Source organism: Physeter macrocephalus, chromosome 8 (assembly GCF_002837175.3).
Source record: "Physeter macrocephalus isolate SW-GA chromosome 8, ASM283717v5, whole genome shotgun sequence".
Lineage (NCBI taxonomy): Eukaryota > Metazoa > Chordata > Mammalia > Artiodactyla > Physeteridae > Physeter > Physeter macrocephalus.
The window spans coordinates 76,708,945-76,722,069 of record NC_041221.1 but is presented as its reverse complement, the minus strand read 5'-3'; the positions used below and the strand labels follow the sequence as shown (position 1 = coordinate 76,722,069).

The window sequence follows — 13,125 nt, the reverse complement described above, 5'->3', positions numbered from 1 at the left end:
GGCTCAGCGGCCATGGCTCACGGGCCCAGCCGCTCCGCGACATGTGGGATCCTCCCGGACCGGGGCACAAACCCGTGTCCCCTGCATCGGCAGGCGCACTCTCAACCACTGCGCCACCAGGGAAGCCCTAAATATATAAATTCTTAAGGTCTAATCAGATTAACCACGGTCCAAGTTTAAGAGCGAGAAGCCTTTATTATTATCAAAAGGCAGTAAACTAATGTTAATATTAAAAAGTAAAAAAACTAATCTGGTTATTATCTCATTTTAGTTGCATTTTTCATAAATGAACTGTGAAATACACTTAAATCTATACAGATACTAAAAATATCCTTATGAACAAATCCATTGAAGACTTTACTTTCCGGGCTTAATGGAGGAGAAATCAGTTGAAGTGTAAAATTTATAAAAACTAAGATTAACAACAGAGCTTTCTCATCCATTTCATAATTTTATTACACATAAATGTTTTCCAAATTAAGGTAAATACAGATGCAAAAATTAAATTTCTAGTTTCAAGACACATATACTTAAAAAATGAAGTTGGCCTTTTCAGAAGATTTTATAAAGATAATATAAATAAAATGACAGACACCTAATTAGTTTCAAATTTTTAAGTATGTAATATGAATTAAATTACAGGCAGATATTTTCCAAATCTGAATTCCCAGGCCATATACAAAACAAGCCTTATTTTCAAACTTACACTAGCTGTTATTTATGTACTTTAGTTCCTTTCATTTTCCATTATCTGGTTTTAAAATGCAGAGCAATTCAGGGGGATTAAGACTAAGGCACAACTGAAATGGTATTTACCTGGACCCTCTTTTTCCCAACTAGATGTGTGAAAATCAAGGTAAAGAGCTACGGAAAACCTGCAGGCCACGTAAGGCACGTTCACAACCTCCTTCTGCAGTTCCTTATGCCATGTTTTGTACCTCATGCTTCTATCACACTGCCCTCAGGTGAGTCACTGATAGTAGGACACTACAGTAGAAAGCAAAGCATGCTGTTTTCAGGTTCATTGTTTAGAGCCGCTGCTGAATGGTGTAGTTATCGTTTCAATCTGTCTACTTCTCTGTGAGGCCTGGCTATGCAATCAACTGCTGAAGTGGTTTCTTATTTGCTTTCTGAAAGAAATATCTTTATAAGCCTCATAACTGAGGTAATCAGCATACAAAAGTAAGGTTTCTTGTAATTTGAAACAGTAGGATTAAGATCCCATTGGGATGGCAACTGCTAAAAAGTATACAGTACAGTATTTTAGTTTTTTACATTGCCTGGCACCATCTAGACTTATGAGAGAATAAACATAAAATAATAATAATTATTATTTTATTTCTTTACAGACTGCACCTTTTAGAAAAGGGGCAAACAGCAGAAAAATCCCTTGGACTTTAGAGGAAGATATATCAACCACCTGCCATGACTCCAACTCTCTGTTGACAGCTTCTCTAGGCATAATGTGAAATCAGACATGCCTGAAAGTCCAGCCCACAGGGACTTAGATATGAAAAAAAAAAGTTAAACTATTTAAATTGCTTAAGAATATGAAATACATGAAGAGGAAAGTACATAAATAAATATGTTAAAAGCAACAGATATTAAAAATTCACATCCTCATAATGAGTGTGGACATATAGTAAATGAAAAGAACATTAGTAGAGAATGAAAACATTTACCTTAGTCCCAATATAATTTTTTTATAACATATTGTGAAAGTAGTTATTATAGGAGACCCTCAGGGGACGCTTTGACATAACTATTTAATGTCTCCCCTCCATTCTCCTGTGAAAAGTAAGGAACTAACAAAGTTAAGATTTTAAGCAAAGTGACATTAGACTTTGTGTGTCACTTCCTCAAACAATAAAGTTATACTAAGAGCAGAAAACCTTTTGCTCCAAGCCTCTGTGTCCAGAAATTATGTTTTATTGTTTAATGTTTCTCTTAAAGAAAGAGACCTACCCCATTAGAACTCTAAGTAAGGTAATAAAATTATGATTCGATGTCCATACTAAATTTGCTCCAAAGATGTGAGCCCCAAACAATGGTAAAGTTAGAATTTTATGGCACTGAGGATCCACCATTTTTGCTTCAGGGAAAGTTACAAAGAGCTTCCCCACCACTGCCTGTCCCCTCTGAAGCAGTTAATGAGTTGTACACATGAAACATGGCTATGGATTTTGAGCAAACCCTCTATTTCTGCCTTTTCATCCAGGTGAACTTTGCTCAGGGGTCCAGGGCAGTGCTGGCATTTGAAGTAATCACACCTCTGACAGAGGACTGAAAGCAGTACGTGTATTATCTGCATGATTTTTGGCATTGTTTGGGGTAGGTAATAAGGGGCTCATTTGAAAAAAACCTTGGGGTCATAAAACTTGTTTCATTATATATAAAAAGAATCCAAATAAGATCTAAGGCCAAGAAGGGAGTTGGGGAGTCATTAATTTTGGCAAGGTTAAGAACAGTAATCACTGTATAAACAGATTATAGAAAATTTGGGAAATAAAGAAAAAAAACCCCATCCAATGTTTTGATATGTTCGAGGCTAATTAAAAAAGAATCTTGGGGCTTCCCTGGTGGCGCAGTGGTTGCGCGTCCGCCTGCCGATGCAGGGGAACCGGGTTCGCGCCCCGGTCTGGGAGGATCCCACGTGCCGCGGAGCGGCTGGGCCCGTGGGCCATGGCCGCTGAGCCTGCGCGTCCGGATGCGCCCGGAGCCTGTGCCCCGCAACGGGAGAGGCCACAGCTGGGGGAGGCCCGCATACCACAAAAAAAAAAAAAAAAAAAAAAAAGAATCTATTTTCTATTAACAGCTACATAAAAAGGCCACCATAAACAAAGAACCTCCTCAGATTCAAGGCAATCCAACCCCTGGTTAGTTATATCTTACGGAAAAAACTGCTATGAAATTACTTTGTTTAGGGACTCTGCACACTTTTAAAGTCTAGAGATTTAACAATCTCATTTGGTTTAAAAGCGGCATTCCACACATTTATCTCAGAAAACCCACTTGGTTGTGCCGTGCAGCTTGTGGGATCTTAGTTCCCCAACCAGGGATCAAACCCGTGCCCTCTGCAGTGGAAAGCATGGAGTCCTAACCACTGGACCACCAGGGAATTCCCTGATTTTTCATTTTTAATACTTTTTCATAATAAAGCTATATTTAGTCCCACACCTATGCATCCTAATGAGTTAACTGGTTAATTCAAAGGATTTTTTGTTTGGTTTTTTTTTTTTAGTCTGAGCATTCTAATAAATTGCTTACCATTTTCTAGAGAGTTCCCTGTTTTGATGAAATACTTCCTTTTGTCTTCAGGCCAATTTTGTCTTTCCTCTAAATGCTTTGTTATATTCACGTAGGCTTCATCAAGACTCATGGCCATAAAATTGGGATCATAATCAGCAAGTATTTCTTTAACCTTCAAAAGGAACAAAATGGTTTAATTTTGCTGCCAAAGCAAAACGTGCCACATACAGCTGATAAGAAACATTAATATTCTTACTTTGCAACTATAGTAAGGATTCTATAATCAATAGCTCATGGATTTAGAGAATAAATAATTTACTGCTAGGGCAAGTTTGTCCAAATTCTCTTTTGTATTAAAATAGATCACAAAGGCAGAAGACCATGAAATAGCTTCATTTGATATAATCTCTATTTAGCCACCTATATCTATATATAATAAGTGATTCAAATAAACAACAACATCATTCTGATAGGCCCTGAAAAAATGGTTAAGCAACATAATTTTAGGTGGCAAGTCAAAAGCAGAAGTGGGAACAATAGGATCCTGCTCTCCCTTACCTTTTACGATCGTTTTTGTTCTTCTTTTTTTTAGGTAAGAAGTGGATTTATTTATTTATTTTAAAAGTTTATTTATTTATTTATTTATTTTTGGCTGCATTGGGTCTTCGTTGCTGCGCGCGGGCTTTCTCCAGTTGTGGTGAGCGGGGGCTACTCTTCGTTGTGGTGTGCAGGCTTCTCATTGTGGTGGCTTCTCTTGTTGTGGAGCATTGGCTCTAGGTTTGCGGGCTTCAGTAGCTGTGGCAAATGGGCTTAGTAGTTGTGGCTCGTGGGCTTAGTTGCTCCACAGCATGTGGGATCTTCCCAGACCAGGGATTGAACCCATGTCCCCTGCACTGGCAGGCAGATTCTTAACCACTGCGCCACTAGGGAAGTCCCAAAGTGGACTTGTTTAGAGAGAGACACACTCCACAGCCAGAGCGAGGGCCATTTCAGAAGGCGAGAGCAGCCTTGGGAGAAACACACTCCACAGACAGAGTGAGGGTCATTTCAGAAGGTGAGAAAGGCCCGTTTTTGTTCATTTTAAAAAGGAATAATCTTACATGAAGGTATTATGTTGCTTTAGAAAGTAGTTCTACTCCAATTAATTATAATATGTCCATAAAACTCCACTCAGTACACACATTAATGCATGTATCCATTCAAAAAACAAAAATCAGGATTTAGAATGGAAAAGATGACAAAATCTGTAGTGTAAGTCTGTGTCTATATTAAATGATGGGGAAAAGTCTGGAGTTGCATCTTGGGATAAAAGAAATATGTAAAGAGATCAGAATGTCTGCATGATTCCAGAAATGCCTTTTATATAAGATAGTTTTATTATATGAAAGTATGAATTTTTTTAACCACTGAAGTATTAGCTGAAGTTAGAGGAACTGGTTGCCAAAATAATATGTGTATTAGAAAAACATACTTGCTGAATTATGTTATGTTTCACCTAGTATTTAAAAGCTGTCTGCCATATCATGAGAAAAGTTTTTTTGATGTTTTATAAAAAGAAAGCATTTTAGCTTAATATAATTATGAACAGCTGAGTCAAAGGTAATTTTAGAAAATGGTGACATAAAACTTGGCCAAGCTTTACTCAGAGAGTACCTTAATTAGCTTTGTTCTTGTAGAAGAAACCAGTTCTACAATGTGCTCAAATGGAATCTTTCTAGTGAAAATGAAACTCTGGAAGGTCTGTAGTTGGCAGCCAACTAAGATTATTCTGAATGAGAAGTACTCTCTGGAGACAATGAATACTCACTAACTTCCTTTACATAGGATACTGCTTTAAGAACAAAAATAGACAGACTCCAGTAAAAATCAAGCACTTAGGCTTGGAGAGCAGTCAAAGCTATTCCATTCTTTTTGGATAAAACAAAAATGGCTTTTTCTTAAACGTTTAAACCAAGCCATAAATATTAATGCATTTATAATCAGTGAATTTGCACTGTAGTTTATTTACAGATAAGAATCCATTTGTCATCTGCAAATAAACTAGTTAGATCCTGATTGAATTTGAAGAAAGATTTCTCCATCTTATGTAAATAACTAAAGAGAACTAAAAACAATTTAGTTCTCATTGTCATACTGTCAGAAGTTTTACTTAGTTAAAGTAGAAGTTAAAAAAATTCTTACAAAGTCTTTGAAGGATTTTCAAACTTATTAAAAGCTTATAATATTTATGGTTGGCATTTTATCTCTACTTAAGAATACAGTAAAACAGATAAGCAGTAACCTGTGTGAACCTGCTTCCCTTTCCCCACCACCTCTGCAGATGTAGGCACAAAAGCACTTGCTTCCACAGGCTGTTTTTGAAAGAATTTTTAAAAACTTATAAAAAACTGGGGGTGGAGTATCATTTTGATTTGGGGGAGGTTTCACTGCTAGGGGAAATGAGGTGGAATACAAATAAGAAGAGTGAATCTAAAGACAATTTACGAGACTAAATGGTAATAAGTGGGAGGCCAAAGTTTTTAAGTGTTTCAATTCAGACAGTAGGCTTTAACACACTGCATTTTGCCACAGTAGTCTAAAAATGTTTGAGGTCGTATACTAAAATTTCAATTTATGACTGAAGTTTTAGCAGTGCCATGATAGTCCAGTTGTTACCACAATTACAGAAAAGGGAAGTTTGTCATATATGACAGTTTAGGCAATTTTAGTGAATAATCAAATCTTTATTTTTCAGAGAACCTTTTCAAAGCAATAGATTATTCCCCTTTTTCTTTGATTACAGCCTTCTGGATATTAAATGCTCATAAGCACCTTCCCTAGATTATGGGGCAAGGAGAGCAGCTAATCAAAATAAGTTAATTTTGTTACTGTTTAAAAACATTGATAAAAAGTTTATTCAGAAAAGAGCTTGGAATTAATGACTTGGAATTAATTCTGTAGATTATAAATATAAGGTGATTCTAGAAGAAAATGTACATTGCACATCAACAGAAAAATAGCTAAAGTTAATTTAGGTTATAATTAAGGCAATTCAGAGTTTTCTGGGGAGATAAGAGTTTTCTATGCAGACAGAAAAGCAAAGAACTGGGAAATAGAAGAGTGTATTCTGGACACATATGCAGCTCAGTATTTGACATATAAGCTGAGGAAGTGGTAGAAGGGAGACTTAAAGGGATAAGCTAAGGCTAAATTCTGATGTGCTACAGTATTTGGACTTGACTCTGTAGATGATAGGAAATCAGCAGAAGGCTATAAGTAGGGGTGAGACATCAGACTTACCTCTCTACTCACAGCTCGGTATTTGTCAAAGTTTGGGGGCACTATAATAAGTTGTGGGCAGAGTCTTTTTGCAATGAATCCTGGCATGGCTGCACGAACACCAAATCTCCTTGCGTGGTAATTCGAAGTAGACTGAAAGAAAATGGACCACATGGGGAAATACATTCAAACCTAAATGGACATATTGATCGATGCTTTCAAAAGAAACATTACTGATATGCATTTTCAATTCAAGGACATTTCTTTTATAGGCCACTGTCTCAAATCAAGCTTTGATTTTATCCTGTTATGGTATAACACCATGACCCTCTCCCACTGCTGTACCATATTTATAATGTGACGTGAGGTAATAAGCAAGACTGTGCTAATAAAAAGGTTCTCTTACGTTTCCAGTAACTAAACTTCATTGGTTTTAATGCATACCTGTAATATAGTATATATAAAAGTTTAGATGATAGTGGGTGATGTTACATTAAAGTAATAATATAGTAGTAGTCAAGTAATAGTTATAAAGCAATACAGTACAAATAGTATAGAAGTTACGAAAAGTAATAGTATGCAAAGTAATGGTATAGTATAATAGTATGGATTTGGAATTTTGTAAATTTTCGATCTAGAAAAAAAACAAAACAAAGTTCTAATATATGGTCAGTTAAATTAAGTCTCAAACATGAAATGATTAAAGCTTAATAGAACTTTAAAAATTAAGCTTTATTTCTTAATGCTTGAATATCTTTTTTGGTGAAAACATTTTGACTAGGAGATGGTACTAAACAATTATGAGAGTGCTGCAGCAAAAATAGAACTGAGACTTTTGTTTTCTGATAAACAAGGAAAATAAGGAAACAATGAATAGGCTGGGGAAAAAACATAAACAGGACTGAAAGAGTTAAGCAACCTTGGTTATTCTTTAGCTGTTACTACTAACAAACACTTGTAGCTAGACTTGTCCTTCACAAAGCTGATTACTCTCTGACTCCGTACAAATTACCCTTTGCACCTGGCACTTCTTCTACCCCTACACTCCCTTGTAGCACTCTTCATTTCAGAAAGAAGGTCACGGGCCGATAATCACTGTCACCAGACCCAGCTGCTGAGCCTCCCGATGCCAGCTTTGGCCATGAATTTGCAGAAGAAAAGAAATGCAAGATCTTCATTATTTTTTTTTTTTTTTTTCGGCGGCATGTGGGATCTTCCCGGACCAGGGCACGAACCCGTGTCCCCTGCATCGGCAGGCGGACTCTCAACCACTGCGCCACCAGGGAAGCCCCATGATCTTCATTATTTTGAGCTTAATCACCTACCCTAGACCACAAGCCCCAGGCTATACAAACTTCCCCTATTACCCAGGGAAGGGGCACAGCTCTTGTGCTACCCTGCTGTGTTACCCCCTTTGCCTGGCAAAAGGAATAAAGCTACTCTTTTCTACTTCCTCCAAACTCTGTCTCTGTATTTTTTATTCAGCATTGGTGGACAGGGAGCCAAAATTCTGTCATCAAGAGTAAAAAGAACATTATTTATTAAATCCTGTTGATGAAGATACCTGACAACAATCTAGATTAATGTGGCAGGCCATAGTACCATTTAGAAAAAACTAATCACAAATGGAATCTTTGGAATCTCAACTGAAAATTCAAAGAGAGCAAACAAAATCTACTAAATGAAAGCATTATTTCAGAATGATAATATAAATTTGCCATTAATGATTTTCAAAATGGTGTTTAAGAAATCTTGATAGTATTCAAAACTATGCTAATCCTTGGTCAATATTCTGGACTAGAAAGTGCAGACAGTACTTGAAGGACAAACCAATGCTTTAAATATAAATAAATCTAATAGAATTGATATAAAAGCTAGATCTACAGTAGAGTACAAACACAATTTTAGATATGATTTCCTTTAACTTTTAGGTTTGTGGGGGATTATAAATCACAGCCACAACCTTTTACAGTTCCTCCTGTCAAAAGGTGGGTTCTGGTTCCTCATACCAAGAGACCTGGTTGTGACTTGCTTTGACCAAAAGAATGTGAGGGAGTGACATTATGCGAGTCCTGAAACCTAGGCATTAAAATGTCTGCAGCTTCTGGAGAGATTGGTTCAAGATGGTGGAGTAGAAGGACGTGCGCTCACTCCCTATTGCAAGAGCACCGGAATCACAACTAACTGCTGAACAACCATCAACAGGAAGACACTGGAACTCACCAAAAAAGGTACCCCACATCCAAAGACAAAGGAGAAGCTGCAATGAGACAGTAGGAGGGGCGCAATCACAATAAAATCAAATCCCATAACCGCTGGGTGGGTGACTCACAAACTGGAGAACAATTATACCACAGAAGTCCACCCACTGGAGTGAACCTTCTGAGGCCCACATCAGGCTTTCCAACCGGGGGTGTCCAGCAACGGGAGGAGGAATTCCCAGAGAACCAGACTCTGAAGGCTATCAGAATTTGACTGCAGGACTTCTACAGGATGAGGGGAAACAGAGACTCCGCTCTTGGAGGGTACACGTGAAGTAGTGTGCGCATCAGGACGCAGGGGGAAAGAGCAGTGACCCCATAGGAAACTGAACCAGACCTACCTGCTAGTCTTGGAGGGTCTCCTGCAGAGGCAGGGGGTGGCTGTGGCTCACTGTGGGGACAAGGGCACTGGCAGCAGAAGTTCTGGAAAGTACTCCTTGGCATGAGCCCTCCCAGAGTCCGCCATTAGCCCCACCAAAGAGCCTGTAGGCTCCAGTCCTGGGTCGCCTCAGGCCAAACAACCAACAGGGAGGGAACTCAGCCCCACCCATTAGCAGACAAGCAGATGAAAGTTTTACTGAGCTTTGCCCACCAGAGCAACACCCAGCTCTACCCACCACCAGTCCCTCCCATCAGGAAGCTTGCACAAGCCTCTTAGATAGCCTCATCCACCAGAGGGCAGACAGCAGAAACAAAGAGAACTACAATCCTGCAGCCTGTGGAAAGAAAACCACATTCACAGAAAGACAGACAAAATGAAAAGGCAGAGGACTATGTACCAGAACAATACAATAACTGAAATGAAAAATACACTACAAGGAATCAATAGCAGAATAACTGAGGTAGAAAAACAGATAAATGACCTGGAAGACAGAATGGTGTAATTCACTGCCGTGGAACAGAATAAAGAAAAAAGAATGAAAAGAAATGAAGACAGCCTAAGAGATCTCTGGAACAACATTAAACGCAAAAACATTCACATTGCAGGGGTCTCAGAAGGAGAAGAGAGAGAGAAAGAAACCAAGAAAATATTTGAAGAGATTATAGTCAAAAACTTCCCTAACATGGGAAAGGAAATAGCCACCCAAATCCAGGAAACTCAGAGTCTCAGGCAGGATAAACCCAAGTAGAAACATGCCAAGACACATATTAATCAAATTGACAAAAATTAAAGACAAAGAAAAATTATTAAAAGCAACAAGAGAAAAAAGCCAAATAACATACAAGGGAACTCCTATAAGGTTAACAGCTGATTTCTCAGCAGAAACTCTACAAGCCAGAAGGGAATGGCACGATATATTTAAAATGAGGAAAAGGAAGAAACTACAACAAAGATTACTCTAACCGGCATGGAACTCATTCAGATTCGACCGAGTAATCAAAACCTTTACAGACAAGCAAAAGCTAAGAAATTCAGCATCACCAAACCAGTTCTACAACAAATGCTAAAGGAAATTCTCTAAGTGGGAAACACAAGAGAAGAAAAGAACCTACAGAAAAAAACACAGAACAATTAAGAAAATGGTAATAGAAACATACTTATCAATAAATACCTTAAATGTGAATGGATTAAATGCTCCAACCAAAAACTCAGGTTCGCTGAATGGATACAAAAACAAGACACATGTAAATGCTGTCTACAACAGGCCCACTTCAGACCTAGGGACACATACAGACTGAAAGTGAGGGGATGAAAAAGATATTCCATGCAAATGGAAATCAAATGAAAGCTAAAATAGCAATACTTATATCAGATAAAATAGGCTTTAAAATAAAGAACGTTACAAGAGACAAGGAAGGACACTACATAATGATCAAGGGATCAATCCAAGAAGACATAACAGTTATAAATATATATGCATCCAACATAAGAGCACTTCAATACATAAGGCAAAGGCTAACAGCTATAAAAGAGGAAATCCACAGTAACACAATAATAGTGGGGGACTTTAACACCTCACTTACACCAATGGACAGATCATCCAAACAGAAAATTAATAAGGAAACACAAGCATTAAATGACACAACAGACCAGAAAGATTTAATTGATATTTATAAGACAATCCATCCAAAAACAGCAGATTACACTTTCTTCTCAAGTGTGCATGGAACATTCTCCAGGAGAGATCACATCTTGAGTCACAAATCAAGCCTCAGTAAATATAAGAAAATTGAAATCATTACGAGCATCTTTTTTGACCACAACACTATGAGAATAGAAATCAATTACAGGGAAAAAAACGTAAAAAACACAAACACATGGAGGCTAAACAGTATATTACTAAACCAAGAGATCACTGATGAAATCAAAGAGGAAATCAAAAAATACCTTGAGACAAATGACAACGAAAACACAATGATCCAAAACCTATGGGATGCAGCAAAAGCAGTTCTAAGAGGGAAGTTTATAGTAATACAATCCTACCTCAAGAAACAAGAAAAATATCAAAAAAACCCCTAAGCTCACACCTAAAGCAACTAGATAAAGAACAAACAAAACCCAAAGTTAGCAGAAGGAAAGAAATCATAAAGATCAGAGCAGAAATAAATGAAATAGAAACAAAGAAAACAGTATCAAAGATCAATAAAACTAAAAGCTGGTTCTTTGAGAAGATAAACAAAATTGATAAACAATTAGCCAGACTCATCAAGAAAAAGAGGGAGAGGACTCAAATCAGTAAAATTAAAAATGAAAAAGGAGAAGTTACAACAGACACCACAGAAATACAAAGTATCATAAGAGACTACTACAAGCAATTCTATGCCAATAAAATGGACAAGCTGGAAGAAATGGACAAATTCTTAGAAAGGTATAACCTTCCAAGACTGAACCAGGAAGAAGTAGAAACTGTGAGCAGACCAATCACAAGTAATGAAATTGAAACTGTGATGAAAAATCTTCCAACAAACAAAAGTCCAGGACCAGATAGATGGCTTCACAGGTGAATTCTATCAAACATAGAGAAGAGCTAACATCCATCCTTCTCAAACTCTTCCAAAAAAGTGCAGAGGAAGGGACACTCCCAAACTCATTCTACGAGGCCACCATCACCCTGATACCAAAATCAGACAAAGATGCTACAAAAAAGGAAAATTACAGACCAATATCACTCATGAATATAGATGCAAAAATCCTCAACAAAATACAAGCAAACTGGGGCTTCCCTGGTAGCGCAGTGGTTGAGAGTCTGCCTGCCAATGCAGGGGATGTGGGTTCATTCCCTGGTCCGGGAAGATCCCACATGCCGCGGAGATATATGCAAATCAATCAATGTGATAACACCGTATTAACAAACTGAAGAATAAAAACCATATGATCATCTCAATAGATGCAGAAAAAGCTTTTGACAAAATTCCACACAGATTTAGGATAAAAACTCTCCAGAAAGTGGGCATAGAGTGAACCTACCTCATCATAATAAAAGCCATATATGACAAACCACAGCAAACATCATTCTCAATGGTGAAAAACTGAAACCATTTCCTCTAAGATCAGGAACAGGACAAGGATGTCCACTCTCACCACTCTTATTCAACATAGTTTTGGAAGTTCTAGCCAAGGCAATCAGAGAAGAAAAAGAAAGAAAGAAAGAAAACAAATTGGAAATGAAGAAGTAAAACGGTCACTGTTTGCAGATGACATGATACTATACATAGAGAATCCTAAAGATGCCACCAGAAAACTACTAGAGCTAATCAATGAATTTGGTAAAGTTGCAGGATACAAAATTAATGCACAGAAATCTTTTGCATTCCTATACACTAACAATGAAAGATCAGAAAGAGAAATTAAGGAAACAATCCCATTCACCACTGCAACAGAAAGGATAAAATACCTAGGAATAAACCGACCGAAGGAGGTAAAAGACCTGTACTCAGAAAACTATAAGTCACTGATCAAAGAAATCAAAGATGACACAAACAGATCGAGAGATATAGCATGTTTGTGGACTGGAAGAATCAATATTGTGAAAATGACTATACTACCCAAAGCAACATAGAAGATTCAAGGCAATCCCTATCAAATTACCAACGGCATTTTTTACAGAAGTAGAACAAAAATCCTAAAATTTGTATGGAGACACAAAAAAACCCCGAATAGCCAAAGGAATCTTGAGAAAAAAAAACAGAGCTGGAGGAATCAGACTCCCTGACTTCAGACTATAGTACAAAGCTACAGTAATCAAGAAAATACGGTACTGGCACAAAAACAGAAATATAGATCAATGGAACAGGATAAAAAGCCCAGAGATAAATCCACACACCTATGGTCAACTAATCTATGACAAAGGAGGCAAGGATATACAATGGAGAAAAGACAGTCTCTTCAATAAGTGGTGCTGGGAAAACTAGACAG

At 37.6% G+C, this 13,125-nt stretch overlaps 1 protein-coding gene across 3 annotated transcripts in view; it reads right to left on the bottom strand.

Annotated features, from left to right (window-relative positions):
• POLK (DNA polymerase kappa) overlaps nt 1-13,125 on the bottom strand; it is a 79,511-nt gene that overhangs the window by 17,056 nt on the left and 49,330 nt on the right. For all 3 annotated transcript variants that reach the window (XM_007114892.4, XM_028492984.2, XM_028492982.2), the window contains 2 exons: nt 6,529-6,660; nt 3,268-3,421 (listed from right to left, as the gene is read on the bottom strand). In XM_007114892.4, the coding sequence (XP_007114954.1) occupies nt 3,268-3,421; nt 6,529-6,660 (286 nt within the window). The remainder of the gene's footprint in view (nt 1-3,267; nt 3,422-6,528; nt 6,661-13,125) is intronic.